Genomic DNA, 27,706 nt, shown 5'->3' with positions numbered 1-27,706 from the left:
GTCCATGACTTCCTAAAATGTAGTGTGCTAAACACAATGAAGTAGCAAAATTAAGTTTTTTGCTATTTTTGTTGTAAAAATAATAATTTTAAACTAATTTCGTTAATTAAGCTCACATGGGTCTGTGCAGACCCATAAAAGCTTCTCATGTAAATTGGTTAACCGTTAGGTGTATACAACTAAACTGTTAGCGGAGACAGCGGCAGAGATAAATTTTTAGTTGACATTTGAAAATTAAAGTGAACACGTGTTTTTTAATTAGTGGGAAGTGTTTTTTTAAATAAAATGGAACAAGTAAATATGGATGAAGTTGATGTGATGACGCGTTTGCTTCGTAAGCTAAGTGCAGCAAATGTGAGTCCGGAAGAACGTCAGCGACTTCAGGCACAAATTGAAGAAATTATGGGAAGGGGTCCGATCCATTTGAAAGAAGTGGCGACGTAGAAGATGATGAATATTTTCCAGATGAAGATGACTTCGGTGAAGCATCAGATATAGAACAGGAAATCGTGTTAGAGGCTGTTCTGGATGAAAACCATGATGATATTGTGGATTTGTATAGAGAAGCTATCGTCCTTCAGGCTTCAACCACAATGGAATCATGCTGCACATCTATTACCCAGGGCCTTATATACAGGTCGAAAGATGGTAAGATGTGGAATTCAAATCCTCCACTACCTGGAAGGCCTCGTTGTCACAATGTTACAACTTTTACTCGTAAAGGGCCACTACGAGGAGCGTTACCGAGTCATAAAGCTCTTTTCAAGCTATTGCTGTCTCCTGAAATCGTAAGTATCATTGTGTGGGAAACCAACAGAAAAGCCATTGATGCGTTTCATCTATGGAATGAAAATCATCCCAGTAATAAACAGCGTTCTTGGGTAATGGCTAACGAAGTGTACGAAGTGACGAAATGTATGCTTTTTTTGGGATGCTACTTATTGCTGGTGTATTCCACTCGAATTCTCAGCCAGCGAAAGAATTGTGGGTCAGTTACAATATGCCAATTTATAAGGCCACTATGTCATTGAATCGGTTCAAGAGCTTAACTACTTTCATCCGTTTCGATAACAGTGGTACTCGTGCTGAGAAGTTGAAGCAAAGCAAATCTGCTGCCCTGGACGATGTATGGCTCATGCTGATGGGCAATTTAGAGAAAGCATACACTCCGGATTGTCATGTAACCGTCGATGAACAGTTATTTCCATATCGTGGGCGCACTCGATTCACCCAATATATTCCGAATAAGCCGGCAAAATATGGCATGAAAGTGTGGTGGATTTGTGACTCGGTTTCAAACTACCCTTTGAACGGTATAATTTATACCGGAAAACCACCAGGTGGCCAGCGAGAAACGAATCAAGGTGAACGGGTCGTCATGAAATTGATGGAAAATTATATGGACAGCGGTAGGACTGTTTATGCTGACAATTTTTTTTCAACATACAACTTGGCAGAAATGTTGATGGATCGTAGAGTGGCTTTCGTCGGTACCGTAAGAAAAAATAAGACCTTCATTCCGCATGAATTGCTTAACCCGAAGCGTGATGTTAAAAGCACTTTATTTTGTTTGCACTGTTTGTATAATAATATCGCTCTGTGCTCGTATATGGCAAAGCCGAAAAAGCCAGTAATTATGTTATCCACTGCCCATTACCGTCAAAGTACTGATCCATTGAAAGGATTCAAGCCAGATCAAATTTTGGACTACAATAAATTTAAAGCGGGGGTAGATATACAATGGATCAAATGTTGACTGGCTATTCGTGCAAACGCTCGACAAACCGTTGGCCACTGGCAATGTTTTACAAAATGCTTGGTATTGCCGGTTTGACCTCATTCATTATCTATGACGAGCTGAATCCGGCAAAGCAGAGTGATAAGAGGCGCTCATTTATCATTGAATTGGCACGGCAGCTAGTTACCCCACATATGACGAAATGGGCGACTAACCCATTAATATAGAGGTTTGCTCATATAAGACAAGCAATGAATCTTTTCAATATCAAGGTTAGTATGAATTATATACACACCTACATATATCTCCGCGTATAAAGATATGTGTATGCATGTATTCATATTTACTAATTTAAAATAAATTATTTCGCTACTTTTAGGTACCGGAATCTTGTCCATCGACATCAGATGCAGCACAGCAACAATCATATGCTCAAGTTGCTTCAACACGGTCATCCTGCTACCATTGTGCTGCTTCTTCTTCGAAAAAGTGACGTAAAACTCGTTATAACTGTAGCAAATGTAATCGTCCCATATGTCTTAATAAACATTCCATGCAACTATATAGTTGTAAACCCAATTGTTCTTCGTAATTAATACCAATCCGTTCAAATAAATAAATAAAATTATTTTTAAAACCGTATTTCTTACATTATTTGTATGGGTCTGGGCAGACCCTTATGATGCACTTACCGCATCATAAGGCACCGAACATCGGAGGGTTAATCTGATCGCACAGATGGTTGAGGACTTCACTAAAGTGGAGTGTCTGCGCTATTACCGCGGCTGCCCGCTTCCTCTTGCTGGCTCCACTTGATGCAATGTTTAACTGCGTGCTTTTCTTTGTTTTCATTTAGAAACAAATATTTGCATGTAATTTTTGCCTTTTTTCATTTTTGAAAACTTCGTATACTTTATGCCTTACAAGTTTAAACAATGAATGCAAATTAATAAATTTCCAAATACACTACTCGCAAATTGTCCAAATATTCTACGAAACATAATAAAATTTCAACGAGTTTAACAAAGGTTCGCTGAAAAAATAATAGAAACAAAAATTTTGCCATAAAAAATCGGTGCTTATAAAAAAAAATTTTACTTATGGAAAATTAATTTAGTATGTCGTAGCCCCTCTTGCTTGAATACGGTTTTGTAAATGCAACGCTGAAGGATAGAAAAACTGCGAGGCATTTCCTGTTTGTGATTAATCCAATGTACAACGTACAGCGTTTCATTTTAGCAAAGTACAATAATTATCTACCCGCATCTACTGCTAATTGCCGAAAGTATATATATTTCGCAAGATATAACAAATAAATTATATACAGATATACACATATTTAAAAAAAATATCCATTTGCATTTTTTTATCATTAATTCATACGTTTCATTATGCACTAAAATTCTTCTGTAAATAGTGGCTTCCAGGTATAACCTTTTGTGATTCAACGACTTAATATTTCATATTTCACGTAAAACAAAATTTCATGAAAAACTTATACATTTTCCACTATTCACATGCATATTTGTTTTCACTCAAACCAAAAACATTTTCTGAAGTGAAACTCACGCAAAAAAATGCGATGTTAATTGTTGCATGTCTAGCGCTGATCAGCGGGGAATAACGCACGTGTATGTGCGCGAACTTGTTGAATAAAACGATGCATGAAAAACTAAAATTCGTATGTAAATGTGTTGAGGAATACACGCAGGGCGTGAGTAGTTAGTATTAGTTAGAGCGCACAAATCAGAAATTAAAATCTATTAAATGCACTCACCGCAAGGTTGTTAAATATATGCGCAGAACATAGAAATGTATGTAAATTAAGATATAATATAAATAATTTGCACAAAATTAAAAAAAGAAAAGCGTGTTATTAATATCATGGAAATAAATACATACATACATACATATGTACATGTACCATTTTGATTGATTATATTTTGATGCTTTTCTGCTGAGCTTTTTTTTTAACGAAGTGCTGCACTCTGATAAACTCCACTTTTGATAATTTGAGGATGAAAAGTCACGACTTCCTAACCAGTTATCTCGATTTCTGCACATTTTCTGCTCTCGTTATTAATTTTCACAGTAGTATGTATATTACGTGATCCAGCACAATATCAAAATTTTGTGTTAAAAATTGAAAAAATGCCCAAAATTTCGTGTTAAGAATTTTGACATTTTTTCAAAATCCAGCACAATATCAAAATTTTGAGTTAAAAATTGAAAAAATGTCACATTTTTTAACATTTTAGTTGATTTTTTAACATTTTAGTTGATTTTTTAACATTTTAGTTGATTTTTTAACATTTTAGCTGATTTTTCGAGTTGGGTCGATGTCTATTAAGTGAAAAAATGTTAAAATATTAACTACGAGTACCTCAAAAATATTAACTACGAGTAACTATAATATAGGGGTGGACTACAAACTGTAGTCCACCCTAAATATTAACTACGACTCAAATAATACAAAATATTGATTAAAATAAATATATCTATTTTTTGAAAGTTGGGTCGATCTCAAATAATACAAAATATTGATTAAAATAAATATATCTATTTTTTGAAAGTTGGGTCGATCTCAAATAATACAAAATATTGATTAAAATAATATAAATATATCTATTTTTTGAAAGTTGGGTCGATCTCAAATAATACAAAATATTGATTAAAATAAATATATCTATTTTTTGAAAGTTGGGTCGATCTCAAATAATACAAAATATTGATTAAAATAAATATATCTATTTTTTGAAAGTTGGGTCGATCTCAAATAATACAAAATATTGATTAAAATAAATATATCTATTTTTTGAAAGTTGGGTCGATGTCTATTAAGTGAAAAAATGTTAAAATATTGATTACAAAATATTTAAAGTAATCTATTCAAAAAAAAGCAAAACAAAAAAAAAAGAGCACCTTCATTTTTGCAAGTATCTTTTAAAAAAGCGTTCCAAAAGAAAAAAGCGTTCCAAATGGAACGCAAAATATCTCGGATTCGAACTCGCAACAAAAATTATTGTTACAATACCAACCGCTTAACCAACTCAGCTAAACCGTACATTCTGAAGTAATGTAATTACAGCTGAGTAGTATGCAAAGCAAGCAATGCTGATAAGATCAGCATTGCTCACAAGCTATAAATAGAATAAGCGTATGCCATTGACAGAGTAAATATGAGTCACAAATTGCAAGATAAGCATAATATTTGATCTAGAATATTCAATTAAGCTTTTATACATCAACACATGTTTCGACTCTGTCGAAACCGTTTGACAAAGTCAAACATGGTTACAAGTGTAGTAAATATTTAGTTAGAAACATAGTGGTCAGCAATACAACTGGTAAGTGTGTTACGATATTATTTTAACATTAAAATAATTTTATATTTTTAATAAAATTACAGAAATGGAGAAAATGGAAGTGGAAGAAATTTCACAAAAACTAGAGGACGACGCAAATTCCCTATTTGATTATTTTTCCGAGGAGGATGAAGAAGTAGAATGCAGTAAACAAAAAATGAACAATTTTGCAGAAGAGTTGCAGCATTGCGCAAACTTATTTTATAATGCATCCTGTGATAAAATTTCATTTGATCAAATGAAAAACGATATTATTAACAACGGTATTGCTATAAAAAATGCTAAATTAAAAAATTTAATTTATAATTTTGTTGATATAGAAAGTACACAAACAAAAAAATCAAATAATATTAGTCCTCAAGAATTAGCTCAAATTTTAGAAAAAAAAATTACTAAACAATATAATAAAAATCTTAAAACTGAAATTAATGATGAAACTATTACAACTTTACATAAACAAAATATAAAAGAATTACAACGGAAAGCAATTGAATTTCATAAATTATATAGTTCTAAACGAGCAACTAGTTTTCAATTAAATTGTCATTTTGGTATTATATTAGAGTTATATGTAACTAAAATTAAAGAAAAAAATAGTTCTTCACACAAAATAAAAAGTATTTATAAAAAATTTAGAATATCAGATAGTTATGCTAGAAAACTTAGATACATTAGTAATTTAGTATGTTTTTTTCCTAGATTACAATATTTAAATACTAGTGTAACAGAATTTTATAAATATAAAAAAATATTAGATATAGTTTTTGATGAAAAAAATGAAAAATATAAAGATTTCCAAAATAAATGGAAATAATAAAAAATAAAAATCTTATTTAAACAAAAATTCAAACATTTTCTTATATCTACCATCATTTTTTTCTTGTTCTTTGTCTATTACTAAAAATCCAAACTGTTCTTTCCAACATTGAATACACATATTTTTTAAAATATCATAATCAATATCATTACAATGGTCATTAAATATGTGCTTCAGATTAGTCTTGTCTTGTTTAAATATAATTATATAGTTTGCATTATCTCTTATCAATTGTTTAGGTATTTTTGAATATGTTTGACATAAATAAAAACAAGAAATGTTATTGTGTCTACCATAAGCAAAATAATTGGCAATATTATCTTGCTGTTCTGTAGATATATCATCAAATATTATTACAGAATATGGTTTAATATTTTCAGGTGTTGGTAGAGATTGAATTGATAAACATTTTATATCTTTAGATTCCAAATCATTTTTAACACACAATTTATTGAATTGAATTATCATATCTTCTAAAAATTTATATTTTTCTTGATAGCAAGTTTTTGAACAAATTATTATATCAGAATAATAAATCTTTGATAATATATTTAATAATACATTTGTTTTTCCGCAATTACTTGGTCCACAAATAATTGCTCTAATAATATTCGGAAATATTTCATTTAATCTTTTTATTGGTTTATGAGTATCAAAATTTTGAATAGTTAATTTAATTTTATTATCTAATTTAGTAACTTTTAAATGACCATCCATAATTTAGAATTTTAGATAAATTTTTTTAATCTATTAATATAATTAATTACATATTTATTTAATTTAAAAAAAACAAGTCAAACATGCATCACTTGATTTGTTAGTGGATTATATGAATAACTATCATCACTAATAATTAAACAGTGAACGACTGTATTTGATGGAAAATCTTCTGTCCATTTAAATTCAATTTTAATATCAATAGCAGCCTCTTTAATTACCTCATTCTGTTTAGATGTATCAATGCATATTATTGGATATTCTTTTAAAAATGTATCATAATTAACTATTGGTAAATTATTTATACTAGAACCATAATATGAATTTTTAAAATCTAGAAACATATTATATAATGTATCAAATTTATTTTGATTAATAGATAGTTGCATATCATAGTTTGGATATCTATTTGTATTTAATTTAACTACAACATTTTCTAAATTACAATGGTCAAATTTACTATTGTCTTTATAATTATTCTGATTTTTTAATGTTTGAAATGCAATAAGAAAATATCTAGGTTTAGCACTAGATGATGTTATATTCCAGGTATAAGTCTTTACAGCTGGAATTGCAGTAGTACAATAGTATCTCCAATTTCTAAAATACATTTGAAAGTTTGTATTATTTGAAATTTTTTTATTAATTTCATGATCAACTTCAACTGAAAATTTAACATGAGGCATTCTCCATATAATTTGATTAATATCAATAGAAAAAGTATGATCACTTAAACTACTATCAATAATTAAACAATTTGTATCATCATTTGATCTTATTAATTCTAATTTTTGATTAATTCTAAAAATAAAATTTTTGTAATCATCAAAAAACCCAATTAATATACACAATGGAATGCTAACAGAAAAATAACCTTTCTTATTACAAACACTACCTTTATTTACAATTTGCCAACCAGCATTATTTAATGATAAATCATTAGAAAATGATGCTAAGCCTTTAATTGTTGTTGTTATTCCAGGATTTTCAATTTTATCAATTTCAACTGAATTAATAAAATATGTAATTTTACTAAACAGATTTATTATACCATTATTCACAAAATTTATTTTATCAGGATTAAGTTTATCTAATATTTTACCATCTTTATCTTTAGCAATAATTTGACCTCTAATATTAAGTAAACTTTTTGATGGTAACGTTTTAATGTCTTGATTATTAATATTTATTTCTATTGGTCTTCCATATTCATTTAATAGTGTAGAATTAGATGGCAAATGTTCATAAAAGTCATAAGATTCGATACCTTTTTCTTCTTTCATTTATTTAACTAAAAAATATTATTAAAAATTTACTAATATGTGCTCGAAACCTATGTTTAAAATAATTGTAGTCTTGTATTTAATTGTCTTATCAAATTATAAAAAAACATTATTAATAGAATAATAATTAGTACCATTGAAATGTATTCATTTTGCATTATTTTATCTATTCCATTTGAAATAATAAAATCTATTTTTGATAATTGATTATTTTTATCAAAATTGTTTTTACAATTATTCATTTAAATAAAAATTTTTTTCCATTTTTTGAATTAATGACATAATATTATATAATAATTCTTTTACTTCATTCATATTCGTTAAATTTTCTCCACTAAAATCGCTTAGTTTGATATTATTTTCATCAAGTTTAGATGCTAATTTGGTAGTACATTCTGTATTTGATAATTTTATTAACGACTTTAAATTATTAATTTCATTATAAGATAACATACTAATATAAATAATAGCAATGATGACTATTATAAGTGTTGTTATTATTACAATTTTTGTTATACTATTTGAATTGTTGGCATATATATTACCCTCCCAATAAAGATCAGATTTACTATTATTTTCGAGTGGTATTATTTTCACATGCATTTTTATAATTTTTATTCAGAATTATTATTTGTATTTATTAAGATATTTTTTTTATTTTTTATTTTTTATATATCAAATTGAAAAATTCATCATCAGTTAATTGTCTACTTTTCTTTTTTATAGTTGGCATTTCATTTTTACATTTTATTAATTCTTTAGCTTTATTACGTATTTTTTCATAATTTTCTTCAGTCATCATTGTATTTCCATCTGCTAAATTTTCAATTATATTTTCCATTTGATTGTTTTCTACTACTAATTGATTCTTTTCTTCTACTAATTGATTTATTAGATCAGAGGAAACTGTTTGTGCAAATTCTAATATCATTTTTTCATTTATAAGTTCATGTACTATTTCTCTACTTGCTTCAACTGCAATACAATTATTATATTCCAATATATTATTATTAGTTTTTCTAATAATTCGTGCATGATTATGCCATTCATCATTAGGATCATTAGCAGCAATATTTAAACGTTTAACAAATGCAGGTCTATTTTGTATAAATTTAGGATTATTACGTAAAAAAAGTTTAGTTTCTTCAATTTGTTTATTAATTTCTTCCCTATTAATTGTTTTCATATTATTAAGTCTTAATTTCAATACAGGAGGTTCATTTTTTTGAATAGTTGTAAATGTATGAATATTTGACATTTTGACAATTTTAATGGTTTACAAAAATAAATTTATTATTTATAATAATAAAAAATATTCAAAAAAAATTTATATATATAAATTATAAAATAAATTAAAAATGAATTCAAAGAAAATGATATCACCAGCACAATATTATATACCATCACAACCACCTCTAAAAAAACAATCTAATTTAAGTATTGTAAAACAACATATATCTAGTTTGAAAAATGCAAAAGTTGGTGTAAATATACCAAAAAATATGAATGAATTAAATCAATTTAGAGCTGAAAATTATGCATATGAGTATTTAAAATCTGCACTTGCTCTCAAGATAACTAAAACTGATTTTTGTAAACAAAAACATATTTCCCCTAATACACTAAATATTGGACTAAAAAACATTGGTATGAATACTATACGTAAAACTAATAAACAAGAGAATAAACAAGAACAATTGCGAATAAATGAAAATCAACAAGAACAATTGGGAACATTTGAAAATGATTCAAACCAAGAAAGAAAGAAAGATAGAAAAAAAGGTGGATATAATTATAAAGCTGAAATTATTACTGAAAATTTCTAAAAATTTGGTAAATATAATAAATATAATAATTATCCAAATAAATAAATAAATACATCACATTTTCTATTATAATAAATGGTACGATATTATGGTAACGGTATTATAAATAATCTTATAAATAATCTTCCATTTGAATTACATTCTCCAGGATATAATTATTTAGGACCTGGTACTAATCTTGAATTAAAACTTGAAAAGGATGTAAATCCAATTAATAAATTAGATGAAGCAGCTAAAGAACATGATATTGCATATTCTAAAAGTAATGATATAAAGAAAAGACATGAAGCTGATAAAATTTTAGAAGATAAAGCATGGTCAAGAGTTTCAGCAAAAGATGCTAGTTTATCAGAAAAAGTAAATGCATATTTAACTACTAATGCTATGAAATTTAAAAGAAAAATGGGTATGGGTTTAACAACTCACAATTCATCAACTGAAGAATTGATAAATGTTGACTCTGTTAACGGTTCACAAAGTGAACATGTTTCCGAAGGAAACGGTTCCCGAAAGGAACATGTTGACTCTGTCAACGGTTCCCGAAAGGAACATGTTGACTCTGTCAACGGTTCACAAAGTGAACATAATAGAAATGAAAATGAAATTAATTTTATTCCAAAATGTGGACGATATATTAAATATCCAATATCACTAAATGAAGATCAACAAAAACAAGTTTATGATGCTATGAAAAATAAAACAGATATTACTATAAAATTAGAACCAATTCAATTACAAAGAACTAAAGAAAGTGTAATGAATGAAACATATTTACCATTAACTAGAAAACAAATTAATTCTATAAAAAAACACGTTTCCGAAGGAAACGGTTCACAGAGTGAATATGTTTCACAAAGTCAAACAGGTTTACAAAGTAAACATTTGGATAATAATAAAACTACTTTTAAAATTTTTATATTAAAATTATCTATGTCTCAGTTACAAAGTTTTAATAATGAAAAAATTGGAGGATTTTTACCAGCACTATTACCATTTATTCCAGCAATAGGAGCTGCAGTTACTGCAGGAACAACATTATATAGAGCATATAATGATAAAAAAACTAACGATAAATTATTAGAAGAAAAAATACGTCATAATAAAGCATTAGAAGAAAAAAATATAAAATCTGGTAATGGTATGTTACTTAAAAAATCTGGTAATGGTATGTTACTTAAAAAAAATTTGATTTTGAATTAATTCCAATTAAACCATTAAGTAATTATGATTTAAAAAAATATGCTAGAAAATTTAATATAGCAAATTTTAGAGGTGTATTCATGAAAGATAGATTACCAAAAAAGATAAAAGATATAGAATGTGGAATAATAAATTTAGATAATAATGATGGTAATGGTACACACTGGGTAGCATATAAAAAATATAATAATCATATTTTTTACTATGATTCCTTTGCTATAAATAAATTACCAATATTAATAGAGAAATATTTCAAAACTAATGAAAATACTGTAATTTTTAATAATAATATTGATCAAGAAATAAATGAAATAATTTGTGGTCATCTATGTTTAAAATTTTTACTTAATTAAATAATGCCGACTATATCATTAGATGGAAATACTTCAATAATTTCATGTAATTTTGATGAACCAATAGTTTTAGATAATAAACATGATTTTGAAATGTGTTTGCTTAATTTTTCTACTTATAATTCTATACCGAATATATCTAAAAAATTAAAGAATAATATTTTACATTATGTTGACTCTGTCATTGGTTCACAAAGTGAACAAGTTTCAACGGAGTCGAAACCGTTTGACTTCGTCAAACATATTTTCGAAGGAAATGATTCACAAGATAATTTACATACAATTAACAGTGTTAATAAAATAATTACATTCCCAACTGGTTCATATGAAATAAATGATATAAACAATTTTATAAAAGAGAAAATAAAGGGTATTACTATTAAACCAAATATGACAACATTAAAAGTTGAAATTAAAAGTAATTATATTATTGATTTTACACAAAAAAATTCCATAGCTTCATTACTAGGATTTAGTGAACAAATTATTCAACCTAATACATTAGTATCATCTGATTTACCAGTAAATATTATGAATGTTAATTCTATTAGAATAAAATGTAATATTGTAGGAGGTAGTTATGAAAATAATAAACAAACAAATATTATTCATGAATTTTTTATTAATGATAAACCTGGTGAAAAAATAAATGAAATACCTAGAAATTTAATATACTATCCAGTAAATACAAATACTATTAGAAATATAACTATTTATATAGTTGATCAGGATAATAATTTAATTGATTTTAGAAAAGAAAAAATTAGTATAAGATTAAATATTAGAAAAGTGAATTGATATTTTTGAAGAAAATAGTTAACAAAGTTAACATAAATTAAAAAAAAAATTCTTAATAAATTAAAAATGGTTGAAAATTTTCCTGAGGAAACAATTCAAAAACAAAGATTATATCAAAAAATAGTAAATGGTCAAAAAATATGTTTATCTATTATAAACGGTAAAAAAATATGTTTTTCATGTTTGGAAGAAAAAAATATTTCTGATTTTATTTCAAATAAAAGATATTGTAAAAACTGTTACAATCAAAAATATGCATATCGTAACACATTACCACATAGAACTCAAAGAGTAGAGTGTGAATGTGGAATGAATTATACTGTATTAAATAAACAACGTCATTTTAAATCTCAATTTCATATTAAATATATTAATAATAAAGAAAATAATTAATAATTTATTATAAAGTAGCGAAATTAATTTCTAAATTACATCACAATTAAAAGTATTATGATATTATTTAGTGAAGAGTAATCAAAATATTTAAAAAAAATTTTTCTATATAAATAAGGAAAAATTAAGTAAAAATATCAAATAAATAAAAATGAATTCATTTAATATTAAAGAATTGAAATCCAAAAATTTAAAAAATCTAAAAAAATATATTAGAGCAAATAAACATATTTTTCAATTGCCAAAATATTGGTATAATAAAAATAAAAATAGTTTATTAAACATAATAAGTGTTTTAATAGAAAAGCATAATAATGATGTTATTCAAAATATATTTCAAAATTTTGATGATTATGAATTTAATTTTAATTATATTGATGAAAAAATTGTATCTAGACCTATTGTAAAAAAATATGGTAACTTATGTACAGATATTGTATTTGAAAATAATGAAAAAATTGATATTAATCATCATTTAGATCTATTAAGACCAAATTTTTATTCATACATTAATAAAGGTGTAGTAAAATATAATCATTTTAAAGTAAGTATAGTTGTAGAAGTAATTCTAGCAAAAAAAAGTAATATAACATTTCCTTATTATTATCGATCTGGTACACATATAGTTAATTGTCATAACATTGTTGAAAAAATTGATTTAATGATCGAGGAAATAATTAATAAATTTCATGGATATTGTACTATGAAAACTGGTATTGAATTTTCTAGAATAGTACAAACTACTATATCAAGAGATAAATCACAACCATTACTTGGTGGATCATATATTCCATTTACTAATATGAATTGTATTAACATTAAAAATATTGATAATAAATGTATTTTATATTGTATCTTATATTTTATTCATCAAGATGAAATTGTTACAAATCCTCAAAGACCAACAAAATATAAAAAATATCTTGAAAATTTAGAAAATGATGATAAATTTAAAAATCTAAATTTAGAATTTCCATTTATAATTAATGAAGAAAATGTTAAAAAATTAGAAGATTATTTTAATATTACCATGAATTTTTATCATTTTGATTCAGAAGAAAATGATGCAACTGAACAAATTCAATTAATATATAAAAGTAATTCTTTTGATTTTCAAAGAAAACATATTAATATTTTATATTTAGAAGAAAATATTACCAAAGAAAATATTTCCAAAGAAGAAACATACAAATCTCATTTTGTAGTTATTAAAAATTTATCTGCATTTTTAAGTGGTAAAATTCATCATCGAAATGAACATCTATATATCTGTAATAAATGTTTTAAAAAATGTAAATCAATGAATGACTTGGAAGAACACGTTCACATATGTTACACATTAAAAGATGATAATAATATAATACAAAATATAAAGTTACCTAAAGAGGGTGAAAATATTTTAAAATATAAATCTAATGGTGCAGAACTATTTCATCCATATACTTTATATGCTGATTTTGAATGTATATTGAAGAAAATTAATAAAAGAAAATCTGACAATTGTGAAAATACAATATTACTTCATGAACATATTCCAAATAGTTATGGTATTTATAATACTTATAATAAACAATATATTACAAAGAATAATTCTAATAAAAAAAGATTGTTAAAGTCATTTTTAGATACTTTAATAAAATATGCTAAAGATTATAATACTGTAAGAAAAATTAATCATGAATTAATTTTTGATAAAGATTCTTCACAAAAATTTGATAATACTAAAAATTGTGAAATTTGTGATATTCCATTTTCTGAAGAAAATAAAAAATGTTGGGATCATGACCATACAACTGGTAAATATAGAATGGCTTTATGTAATACATGTAATCTACAATTAAAGATGCCAAAATTTTTACCAATTATTATTCATAATTTAAAAGGTTATGATTCAAAACTATTTCTAAAATATTTAGATGAATTTCATCCTAAAACTGAAACTAGTGTTTTAGCAACAAGTACTGAAAAATTTAAACAAATTAGAAAACCAGTTATTGTAGATGAAACTAAATATTTAAAATGTAATAAATGTAAATATAATTATAATTTAATAAAAAAAGACACTTGTTATAAATGTAAATCAACAGATTTAGAATTACATACATACTACGAAAAAATAGAATTAAGATTTATAGATTCAATGGAATTTATAAATACTTCATTAGATAAAGCTATTAAAAATTTATTAGATGTTAATGATATATATTGTGTAACATGTAAGAAAATAAGAAAAATTGATTATGTATCTTACAAGGTAGGTAAGAATAGTAATAACTTGTATGCTTGTAGTACTTGTTCAGCTTGTAATACTAGAAATATAAAATATATTAATTTTGATCATTTAGAAAACTTTAATAATGTTTTTAAAGAATTATCATTAAAAGATAAATGTTATTTACTTAGAAAAGGTGTATATCCATATGAATTTATTGATAATTATAAAAAATTAAGTATAACAACACTTCCACATCTTGAAGATTTTAATTCATCATTAAATGGAAATATTAATATTAATGATTATAAATTTGCAGATAAATTTTGGAAACATTTTAATTGTAAAACATTTAGTGACTATCACAACTGGTATTTAAAATTAGATGTTATACTTTTAAGTGAAGTATTTGATAATTTTAGAAAAGAATGTTTTAAAAATTATAATTTAGATCCTATACATTATATAAGTTCACCACATTTAAGTAATTCAGCTGCTTTAAAATTAACCAAACAAAAATTAGAATTATTAACAGATCAAGATATGTATGAATTTTATGAAAGTGGAACTAGAGGTGGAATATCACAAATTGCACATAACTATGCTAAAGCTAATAATTGTTATTATTACATTGACAACGATTCACAGAGTCAAAATGTTGATATTGTAGAACAAGTTTATAAATTAAGTAAAGAGGAAGCTTCTCTTAAAGGTATATACGATTCTAAAAAATTAACAAGTTATATTTTATATTTAGATGCAAATAACTTATATGGATGGGCTATGTCACAAAAATTAAGTGTTGGTAATCATGAATGGTTAAATGAAGATGAAATTAAATACTTTTATAATATTAATAATATTATAAATAAAGATTTTGATAATGGTGATGTTGGATATACATTAGAAGTTGATATAAATATTCCTACAGAATTACACAACTTTTATAATGATTATGCTCCAGCACCACATCATTATGTTCCACAATTTGAAGATTTATCACCAAATCAAACAGACTTAATTAATAAAGGTATTGGTAGTAAACCAAATGATAAAATTAAGAAATTAATGTGTACGTTATTACCTAAGAAAAATTATATAATTGATATAAGGTTATTAAAAGAATATTTAAATAATGGGGTAGTTTTAACTAAAATTCATAGAGGTATTAAATGTAGACAAGAAGCATGGTTAAAAAATTATATTGAAAAAAATACAACGCTTAGAAAGAATGCTAAAAACGAATTTGAAAAAGATTTTTTCAAACTTATGAATAATAGTGTATATGGTAAGCAAATGGAAAATGTTAGAAATAGATTTAATGTTAGAATAGTTAAAATTGAAAAAATTATGAGAAAACTAATAAGTAGAAATACATATCAATCAAGAAAAATAATAGATAGTAATATGTGTGTAGTATTTGGTAAGAATACAAATATTAAATTAAATAAACCTATCTTTGGAGGACAAAATATTTTAGATTTATCAAAACTATTAATGTTTAAAATGTATGTACAACTTAAAACTAAATATGGTCATAGAATGAAATTATTAGGAACAGATACTGATTCATTTATTCTTTATTTTGAAGGTAAACATATTGGTGATGATTTTGATATTTATTCTGAAATGAAAGATGATCTAGATATTTATGATACCAGTGATTATATTGATAATTTTCCAATTGAAGATTTAAAATCTAATATTAATAAAAAAGTACCAGGAAAATTCAAAGATGAATATAATGGAATACCAATTAGAGAATTTTGTGGACTTAGAAGTAAAATGTATGCATTTAGGACAGATGTTTGTGATAAAAAAGTTTGTAAAGGAATAAAGAAAAATAATATTAAAAGGTTAACAATTGAAGATTATAAGAATTGTTTAATTAATTTACAAAATAAAAATGAAACTGTTTATAATATTAGATCATATGATATGAAGCTATATACTACAGAAGAAAATAAAATTGGATTATCACCCTATGATGATAAATTTTATTTCAATAAAAAGTTGAATAATAATAACAACTTAAATATTACCTACAAATTATCTTGGGGACACTATAAAATAAGATAATATAAATAACTAACACTATATTATTATATTAACAACTATTTTTTTCTAATTTATACAAGTAATGATTTTTTAATTTTTATTATTATTATTATTTTTTAATGTTTTAAAATTTTTTTCCATTTAGATAAGCATACATTTTTTAATTATTTTTCAATTATATATCCAATTATATTATTTTTCAATTATATTTGTTTCAATCTGTAGTTTACTTTTTTCACTATTCACTTTTTTCAATATTTGATTCAATTTCTTCAATATCTGTTTCACTTTTTTCAATATCTGATTGTTTTATAAATTCGTCTACTTGAATACCTTTATCAATCTTATTATTAGTTTCATCATTTTGGTTAGTAGTATTATTTTGAATAATATTATCTTTATTTTGTAAAACTAAATCTTTAAGATAATTATCAATTAAAATTTGTTGTTCTGAATAACTATCCAATTGTTTTTCTAAACTGTTTTTAAAATTTTCAATATGTGTATCTATAAAATCTACTCGTTTAATTATGTTAATAATATTAGACTTATTATGATTTATATTCTTTTCTAATTGTTCTATTTCTTTATTTAAAATAGTAATAGCTGTCTGATTCAAATCTACTAATTTACTAATACTCTCTTTTGATTGATCACCATTTGAACGAATTTCTTCAACTTCATTTTCTAATGATATTATTCTATTAAGAGAATATTCATTAGATGAATTTATTTCTGAAAAAGATTTTTGTCCAAACTTATCAATTCCCATTTATTAGAAAAAAAAATTTTTAATTTATTTAAATTTATATGTAATTTAATTAAACAGTTAATAGGTTTCCTTCGGAAACCGTTGACAGAGTCAACATATTTTCTTCTCTTAATTCCTCAATAATATTCATAATTTCATTATGTATTTCTGGACTATCATTTCCTGCATTATACTCGCCTATCAACAAATTTAATCTATCTTTTAATTCATTAATATCATTCCAATAAACACGTTCACATTGTGAACGATTCGCAAAACGAACATATTTAGTAGGTAAACTAGTTTTAATTTTAAAATTTTTTAATGATTTTGAAAGATTATTTTTTGAATTTAAACCAGATCCTACTTTTTCTTTTATAATTTTATTTTTAATCAATATTGGTCTAATAAAATTCATATATTTATTTCCAACGCTAGATTTAATACGTTTAGAACTTTTGTCATTATTTTGCATGTAAGCATATGTTGATAATATAATTTCTTCATAAGTTTGTAAATCATTATTTGTTACAGCTGTTGATGGTTCTTTTAAAGTTATTAATTCCCATAACCCTTTTGTTCCATTATAAGTTTTATTATTTAAAATAATATCATTATTACTAATTTTTACTTCAGTATTACCAATCCATAAATCTTTGCCATCTTCAGATCTTAGACCAAAAATATTGTCACATAATTTCATATCAGAATTATTTAAATTTAAATATTTCATTGCCATATTTCCAATTTTTTCGGAAATAAATTGTACTGGTGTAGATAACGTTTCATTTGCACTACGCAAAAGAGCGTCTTTTGATGTTGATGGAGTCAACTGTTCGCTTCGTGAACATGTGCTAGTTGTTGGTGTACTTTCAACTAATTTTTGTTTGTTTGTTTTTCTAATTGGTGATAGTTGCTTTTCGTTAAATTCATTAGTTTGTAAATTCATATTATTGTTAGGTGGTTTATATTCATGTTGTGAATCGTTTCCTTTGGAAGTATATTCACTTTCAGTGTCGTTTCTTTTGGAAACATGTTCACTTTGTGAATGTCCATCTATTGTTTTTTTATATGATTGATTTGATTGATTTAAATCTACTATTAAATTTTTAAAGCTATCATTTAAATTGTGAACATTAATAACTGATTGATTTAATGGTTGAATAATTGCTTGAAGATCTTCATTAATTTTTTCTTGTTTTATTACTTTGTTTAAATTAAATTGTTGAAGTTTATTTTTTAAGTCTTTTTGTGTTTTAATATATTCTTTTAAAACTTTATCTGATATCATTGTTATTTAATTAAAATAAATTTTAAATATTTTTGAAATGGATAAAGATGAATTTATTGATACTAAAAATAATGATTTTAAAATAGCAAAAGAGTTGCATAAACCAGTAAGAAAAAATTTTGAAAGAAGAAAAATTATTACTAAAGGCATAAATGAATTATGGGCAGCAGATTTACTAATTATGACAACAGTTAATGTTAGAATTAATAGAGGATACAAATATATGCTTAATGTAATTGATACATTTTCTAAATTTGCTTATATAGAGCCATTAAAAAAGAAAGATGGAAAAACAACTTCTGAAGCATTTTTAAATATTATTAAAAAAGCAGGTTGTGCCCCAAAATTACTTCATACAGATTCTGGTAAAGAATTTTTAAATAAACTTTTCCAAGAAGTTTTAGATAAATACAATATTAACATGTATCAAACATTTAGTGAAAAGAAATCATCAATTGTAGAAAGATTTAATAGAACCATTAATGAAAAACTAAAAATACGATTTGAAATTCAGAAAAATACTAATTGGATTGATGTAATTGATAAAATATTATATGAATATAATTACAAAGATGTACATAGAACTATTGGTATGAAACCTTGTGAAGTAAATGAAAAAAATGAACAATTAATTTTTGATAATTGTTTTAAAATTAATAGAAACAATTTAGAAAAACCACTTTTTAAAATTGGAGAAAAAGTAAGAATTCAGTCACATAAAAAACAATTTGAAAACAAATATAAAAATAATTGGACTCGAGAAATATTTTATATTAGTAAAATTTATCCATCTAATCCAATAACATATTTAATAAGAGATTTAAATTATGAACCAATATTGGGTAAATTTTATAAATTTGAACTTCAAAGAGTTCAAATTTGAAGTTTCCTACGAGAACTTATAAAGAAGAATTACAAAAAACTATTCAATAAATGTAAACATTTCATTTTTGCTTATCTTGCAATTATGCTTATCTTGCAAGTATACTTTATGCTTTGTAAAAGCTTTCAGTTCATAGGGTGAACATATTGACTCTGTCAATGGCATACGCTTATTCTATTTATAGCTTGTGAGCAATGCTGATCTTATCAGCATTGCTTGCTTTGCATACTACTCAGCTGTAATTACATTACTTCAGAATGTACGGTTTAGCTGAGTTGGTTAAGCGGTTGGTATTGTAACAATAATTTTTGTTGCGAGTTCGAATCCGAGATATTTTGCGTTCCATTTGGAACGCTTTTTTCTTTTGGAACGCTTTTTTAAAAGATACTTGCAAAAATGAAGGTGCTCTTTTTTTTTTGTTTTGCTTTTTTTTGAATAGATTACTTTAAATATTTTGTAATCAATATTTTAACATTTTTTCACTTAATAGACATCGACCCAACTCGAAAAATCAGCTAAAATGTTAAAAAATCAACTAAAATGTTAAAAAATCAACTAAAATGTTAAAAAATCAACTAAAATGTTAAAAAATGTGACATTTTTTCAATTTTTAACTCAAAATTTTGATATTGTGCTGGATTTTGAAAAAATGTCAAAATTCTTAACACGAAATTTTGGGCATTTTTTCAATTTTTAACACAAAATTTTGATATTGTGCTGGATCACGTAATATACATACTACTTTTCACTCATATTCAAATGTAAATAAGTTTACATTTAAAAAATATGATTATTATTATAGCGCACCGATGGAGTAGTAGCGACATAACAATTTAATATATAAATAAAATACTGAATAATTGAGTTTTGCAAGGTGCAATTCATTTCAGATGTGTTAGACATTCAAAATTGAAGTATGAAGTTCAAAATCACTCATACGATTGTGCACACTGTGATGGCCCAAAACCAAAATTTTTTCTTGATGATACCCTAAATTTGTTGTATGGGCAAAAATTTTATACACCTATTTTTTTCTTATATTTACCCGTGCCGCCACGCTCTTAAAACGACCATTGAATTCACATGGGAAAAATTCACTTTTCTGCAAATTTTGTATAAAATCCCTGTTATTTAATAGTTTCTTTTCATTTGTCCTCACAAATATGCAAAAATGATATCAAATATAAAAAAGCGAGAAAAATATTCAATTTGTCTAATGGAAGCGTGAACGGTAAAATACAAACTTAGAGTTCCGTTATGAAAAAATGTAAATGCTTTTAAATAGGCGTATCCTTTTCGCAATACGCGTGTTGCAATTTGTTAGCTTTGTGATAAATTTACAAAGCGTACGTAGTTTTTGCAAAATGAGTTCCGCGTGCGGAAAAAAATTTGAAGCAGTGATCCCATGTATTCACGCTAAAGGTCTAAAAAATATCAAGTGCATTTGCAGCAAATAATTTGAAGAAGTCGAAGGCGTTCATAAATAAATGAGTACAACGGTATACCGAAGTTAAAAACGTTGACGACTTAACTGGGCGAGGCCCAAAAAATACCACTCCAGAGCCAGATCAGACAATCATTGATTTGTTTGTAACAAAGCCGAACTTATCTTTGCGTGAAGCTAAAGCAGTTTGAAGGAAAAGTGGTGTTAAGTATCCAAAGACACGAATCGAGGAAGTTTACACGCAGAAGAAATCTAATGTTAAAAAAAAAAAACTTGCATGGGCTAAGGCTAATTCAGAAGGGAATTGGGCAAACGTAATATTCCCGGAAGAGTATTTCTTTGAGGGGAAGCTGTGAACGAAGTTGCATACGTTTATTCTTGTGTATTGCTGATAATCGACAACTTCAACAAACTGTTAACTGTTAAGGGTCTAAAGCCCGAAAATTTAGGGTACTTTTTGGAATTTTTTTACAATAAAAAAAATGAAAAATGATATTTAAATTTTTTAGGCTTTTTATTTAACTTCTTTTACATACATAACTGAATTTTTTTTTTTTTTAATTTTGAAAATTTAAAAAATGGCGCTAAAGTTGAGCCTCCCGAGAAATTGGGGCTGTACGGTTTTGTCCATTTTGGCGCTTCTATTTATCTGAAATGCTAAAACCAAAACAATTATTCACCAATATGACTATAGCTGTCCCGCTACTAGAATACTCGTAGTAAAAAGTAAAGTAAAACAAAAATTTCACAAAATGGCGCAGTTTTGAATTTAACACTCTAAAAATCGTTTTTTTCAGTTTTTTAAACAAAAACATACTAAATAATTAAAATAATAATATAATTCGGGCGATACGGGCAATGGGCATTGATGTTGTGTACAACATATTAATATTTCAGACGATTCGGTTGAATAGTTTTAGTTTTTTTTTTTGCCAACCCCAGGTCGAAAAAAGTCGTTTCGAGATAAATTAATTTAAAGTTTGAGGTACAGTAGCGCACGGACCACTCTCTTCCTAGTTAATAGGCTGTATAAATTATAACATTGGGAATTTCCGCATGAACATTTTACAGCATATTCTTAAAATACTATACTTTCAAGATATTGAAAAAATAAAAAATCGATTTTTTGAAATTTCTAGACCTCCGGATCTCCTTAAGCATCCAGTTAAGGTTCATGTTTAGAGCTTCTTCTCCGAAAAAGGATTTAGCCTTTAATTTGTGTTTCCACAGAATTTGAATGCAGTCTCAATGAATAAAATTTCCCACAAAGCATTTTAACCGTCAGCTGCGAAGATATTTGCAAGAACTATCCACCCTTGGATTTTACAAGCAGACAACGATCCTAAGCATCGAAGCCGAAGGTGTGCAGAGTGGAAACAGCACAACGGGATTGAAATGTTGGATTGATCCTCACAACCGTCTGATGCCAACCCTATTGAAAATGTTTGGCAAAGTTAAGTTAATTAAGCAAAAACTCAAGGGACGGTCAAACTGTTATCAAAACAAATTCGGCTGATTTGTAGCCGGTTACCTCCACAAATTGCGCAAAAATTAGCGCAAAATATGACTCGAAGATATGAAGCTATTACAGCTCGTGATAGTGACTATATATTTTATTGAATATATTGGCTATAATAAATGTGATAAGTCCATACAATGCAGTTTATTTGAATCGATTTGGTCAAACAGTTTCTGAGTTAAGGCGGTCACATTTTACCTAAATAAAATTTTTTTGACGTGATAACGTCTTATAATTCGATTTAACAGGCTGCACGCACGAAAAAATGTGTCGTTACCTTGCTCATTAGTGTTACCTTGCTCATTTGTCGTTACCTTGCTCATTTGTCGTTACCTTGCTCATTGCCGTTACCTTGAATGAACTGCAAGCGAAAGCACTGAACGAACAAAGCAAACGAACGGCAACGTTCGACATCTTGCTCGCTCCTACTTAAGTGAGCGTATATATGTATGTATATAAATTCACGTATTTGTATTTGCATATGCCTTCTTATTGATTATTATTAATTTGATTTACTTGAAGAATTTAAAATAAAACCAAGTTTGTTAATAATACCTGTTGTTTTAATGTCATTATTAATGTATGGTAATATTTACCACATATCTTATAAGATATGTTGTATACTAATATATGTATATAAACATGCATATACATATACAAAATCGCGCAATTTTCAAAAAGAACAAATCTATATGTAAAGATGCATACAAGTCATATGGACATATCAAATATACGAATCTATTCCGTACGCAAGCAAACGTAAGCTAATGTGCTTGAACTGCAAGCGAGAGCGCGGAACGAACGACAAAGAGCACAATCGGCCCCCGCGTTCGGCAACGTTCGACATCTGTCCTACTTGAGTGAGCATATATATGTATGTATATGCGCATATGTAGGTATATAAATTCACATACTTGTATTTGCATATGCCTTCTTCCTGTGTGCATGGTAATGAACCATTTCTCTATTGAGAATAGGACGGTGATAGAAAAAGTAAGAAATGAAAGGGAGTGTTTCGAGTGTAAAGTGTCTTGAAAAAGGCAAATCGATGATGGTGCCTCTTAGTGTTGTTGACTTATTAACGTCTGATGCACAATCGAAATTGAAGATATCTTTCATGAATTTAATAAATGTTTCGTCATTTTTCACGTTTGTGTAAATGTAACTTGATCAATTCCATTACGATTCCATTTACCTCCTCCTCTATATCCATACAAAATATCTATCAAACAAATAAAATTAAAATTTTGTTTTGAAAATTGCAACCATTCCATCAATATTTTCTTATGACGTTGTCACGTTAAACTATCGTCAGTAAACCGACTTTACAGACAACCTCTTTTTTTTATTTTTAAAGCATAGGGTTTTATTTCTTGAACACTTGTATATGGAAATTAAAAGAGGAGGTTGAATAATATCGATAGGTAGCAGAAATAAACACTGTTCACAGAGAGGATACCGTGAGTTTAAGGATTGCGCAAAAGTGGTTTTCAAAATTCCGAAGTGGTAACTGTGACGTGAAGGATGCCTCGCGCGCGGGTCGTCCTGAAGTCTTTAACTCCGACGCCTTGCTCGAACTCGTAGAAGCTGAGCCAAATTTGACAGTCGATATGATAGCTCGGAAGTTAAATTCATCGCATGGAACAGTTCACAGGCACCTGGTTCAGTTGGGAAAGGTTTCAAAGCTGGGAAAATGGGTTCCTCATAGACTTTCGTCGCCAACCTTCAGCAGAGAGTGAATGTGTGTTCTCAGCTGCTGCAACGGCTTGAAAATGAAAGTTTTTTGAACCAGTAACGAGGTGATGAAAAATGGGTGCTTTACAATAATCCTGTTCGCAAACGCCAATGGTTAGATAAAGATGAAACACCAGAACCGACCCCTAGAGATGGCCTTCATCCCAAGAAGATTCTCCTGTCTATTTGGTGGGATATGGCCGGTATTGTTTATTATGAACTTCTGGAACCAAACCAGACGATAACTGCTGATTATTATTCCCATCAGCTATCAAACCTGAATGAGGCACTTAAAAAAAATCGACCGTCTTTAGTGAATAGACGCAAAGTTTTGTTTCACCACGACAACGCAAGGCCTGGGATGGGATGGGAGCTGATGCTACATTGTAAATAATGAAGGAAAATATATTATTGATTAATAAATACTTTAAACATCTTTTTTATTAATTTTAAAACCACCTTTAAAAAACGCACAAACTTATGGACTGGCCCGATATTTTTAGTACATCGCGCATTGCGAGTGGTGATCCAAAAGGATTACGGTTGCGATTACGATGCTCATCGTGAACTTCAATTGAAAAATGAAAATAGAATTGAATTGTAAATCTTGAATGATGTTTCGACAATTACCAGATCATAAAAAAATTAAAGATGTGCTTTTGTATTTAAATACAAAATCATATTTCATTACATACATACATATATTTCTATAAATTTCCATGTAATCTCTTATTTTCTTTCGCTTAAGCATTCCAGTGAGAAATTATGCAAATCCAGCAAAATGCCCCCTTACACACTTACGTATGGCTCTCACCCATCTCTATTAAACATGTATTCTCCCACACCTTCTATATGCCGCATTGAGTTTCTTTTTATCTTAATAAATTATATTCCCCTTCTTGTGCATTTCAGTATTCAACACCAAATTGACAAGAATCACTTGCCACCTCATAACACTGACAAAAAAGAACAAAATGCCGACTGCTGTATCAGATCTCACACTGCCAACAGCAACACCTGCCGCCACAGCAACCACACCATTTACAACAATGACAACGCAGACTTTGCCAAATGGCGAAGCCATGCAAATTCAAAACATACAAAGAAGTGCAGAACAAAATGACAAGAATTTAAAGGAAGGCGACAGGCAACAATTTATTGTTAAATATCGACAACGTTTTTATGACATCACGCGTTTCCTGAAAAATCATCCAGGTGGTCTAAATACGCTGCGTGGCCTCAACAATGGCGATATGACAACGCGTTTTCTGCACGCCCCACCGCACTCTGATGCTGCTATGTACCTGATGAAAGAATATGAAATAAAGCCCACACAATTGCAAAATGACACCAAGCGAAGGCATCATCATCAGCTGCATCAAAGGCAACATCTACAACAAAGGGGGAATGATGATCATTTTGTGGATAATGAACAACAGGAGCAGGTGTTTGAAGCGACCCCAGTAAATGGTATTGAACTGATCGATGACGTGTTACAAGAAGATAGAAACAACAATCAGCTGGATGAGAGTATGGAGGTGAGTTTAGGTCTATGAAATTATGGTGAAGTCTAGGTAAAACCAAAATGTATAAGTATTAGCAAAATTTTGAGGTCAAGTGTGAAGCTTACGATATATGCGGACAAATGGAAAGGGAAATAGACCAATGCTGGTTGGTTGGTTAAGTGGTGATTCGTCTAGAAACCAGCTAGCGCTTCCGCGTCTCTTTGTTGGTACACTCTCGTTACCAACTTGTTTGGCGGTTATTTACAGCAAGACTTTATTCAGTCTGCGCGTTTCAGGAACCTTATTAAGTTGTTGACATCTAAGAGTTGCTCGAGACTATCGAACAGCGGCTCGCCCATGGTTGACATTCTATCCTTCCATTGCGCAGGGCATTTACAGAGGAAATGGAAGATTGTTTCCTTTTTCTGCGGTTGTTTGCGACAGTGTGCGTTGTGAGCGATGCTCATTTGGCTGCTTGTTCTCCGGCACACCAAAAGCCTGTTGTAACTGCCGTGCGTCTCTGGCGCCCCATCGTTTCATGTCTATCAATGTTGACGTTTGTAGGTGTAGTTGTAAGTGGGCCATAACGTTCTGCTAATTGTGCATGTCGAAATTATGTTCTTGACTGCACCCAGTGGTGTGAACACCGATTCTGCAGCAGTGCTGCCAAATCAATTATCCTCCATGACCATTTCAAATAGAGCTTGGAACGTCTCATACGAAGGTTGTCTTTTATATTTTGCGCCCAATAATAAAACACAGTAGAAAATAATGCAAATGCTTTTATTGTTTTTTTTTTTTAATATTCTCTGTGGAAATCAATACACTTCTGCACTCGCTTGAAGCAGTGTTCTAAACACTTTTGCCACTCAGAAGTGAATGCCTTCAAAATGAGTTGTTTAAAGCCTAGAATAGCTTCTTTAGACATTGAAAAACGTGGACCTGGAGTTTTATGTTTGATGTTCGGGAACAAAAAGAAATCACTAGTTGCGAAATCAGAGCTGCAAGGCAGATGACTCATGGATTCGAACTTTTGAGTGCTCAAAAACTGTCTGGTATGAGCTGATACGTGAGAGTTTGCATTGTAGTTGTGTGCTTGATTAACCAATAAATAAAGAAAATTATATTGATGAAGGATAATTCGTTTTCAGCGTTTGGTTTTTCTTACTTCTCCGAAAATTTCTGGCAAACAAATGGTTTGTGTACACTCAGAATTGACTGCTTTAAGTTTCTCTAGCGGTACAGTTACGACGTAATCAGATTTTCCGAAAAACAGGTGAAGTGTTTCTTCCGCGAACCACTTTTGGTGAATTAAGCTCATTTTGAAACACCCATACAGTCGATTGCTGTTTTGTTTTCGACTCACATGCCTAGATCCAAGATTTGTCATCTGTTACGATGTCATAAACGTGCGCATTGAGTGGTTCAATTTCTTCAACATTTCTTAACTATAATCGACATGAATCCTGTGTTGGGCAATTGCCAAGTTATGCGGCATCCAACGAGAACAAATCTTCTTGGCGGCATACAATACATGTACATACACACAATATTAAATGTGTGCTGGTCCTACTAATGCCCAAGGACGTCTCTATCTCGCGATATATCATATGACGATCTTGCGCTATCAGTTGACGAACAGCGTCGATTGTTTCTGGCACATCAAGCGTTTTTGCATGGCCTTTACGAAATTCATCCTGCAAGAAGCGTCGGCCCCTTTGGAATTCGACTCCAGCGCTTCACAGTGGCTTAGAGTGGTGCTTCAACGCCAAAATTCATAGTAAGTTGATCAATGCATTACTGTTTCGATAATCCCAGT

At 27.9% G+C, this 27,706-nt stretch overlaps 1 protein-coding gene across 2 annotated transcripts in view; it reads left to right on the top strand.

The window, feature by feature from the left end:
* Positions 1 to 27,706, top strand: part of LOC129244027 (fatty acid 2-hydroxylase) — a 98,334-nt gene that overhangs the window by 53,253 nt on the left and 17,375 nt on the right. For both annotated transcript variants that reach the window (XM_054881609.1, XM_054881608.1), the window contains exon 2: positions 25,295 to 25,920. In XM_054881609.1, the coding sequence (XP_054737584.1) occupies positions 25,357 to 25,920 (564 nt within the window). In that variant the 5' untranslated portion in view covers positions 25,295 to 25,356. The remainder of the gene's footprint in view (positions 1 to 25,294; positions 25,921 to 27,706) is intronic.

Source organism: Anastrepha obliqua, chromosome 4 (assembly GCF_027943255.1).
Source record: "Anastrepha obliqua isolate idAnaObli1 chromosome 4, idAnaObli1_1.0, whole genome shotgun sequence".
NCBI classification, from domain to species: Eukaryota; Metazoa; Arthropoda; class Insecta; order Diptera; family Tephritidae; genus Anastrepha; species Anastrepha obliqua.
The sequence above is the reverse complement of the archived record's forward strand: the minus strand, read 5'-3'. Positions and strand labels throughout refer to the sequence as shown.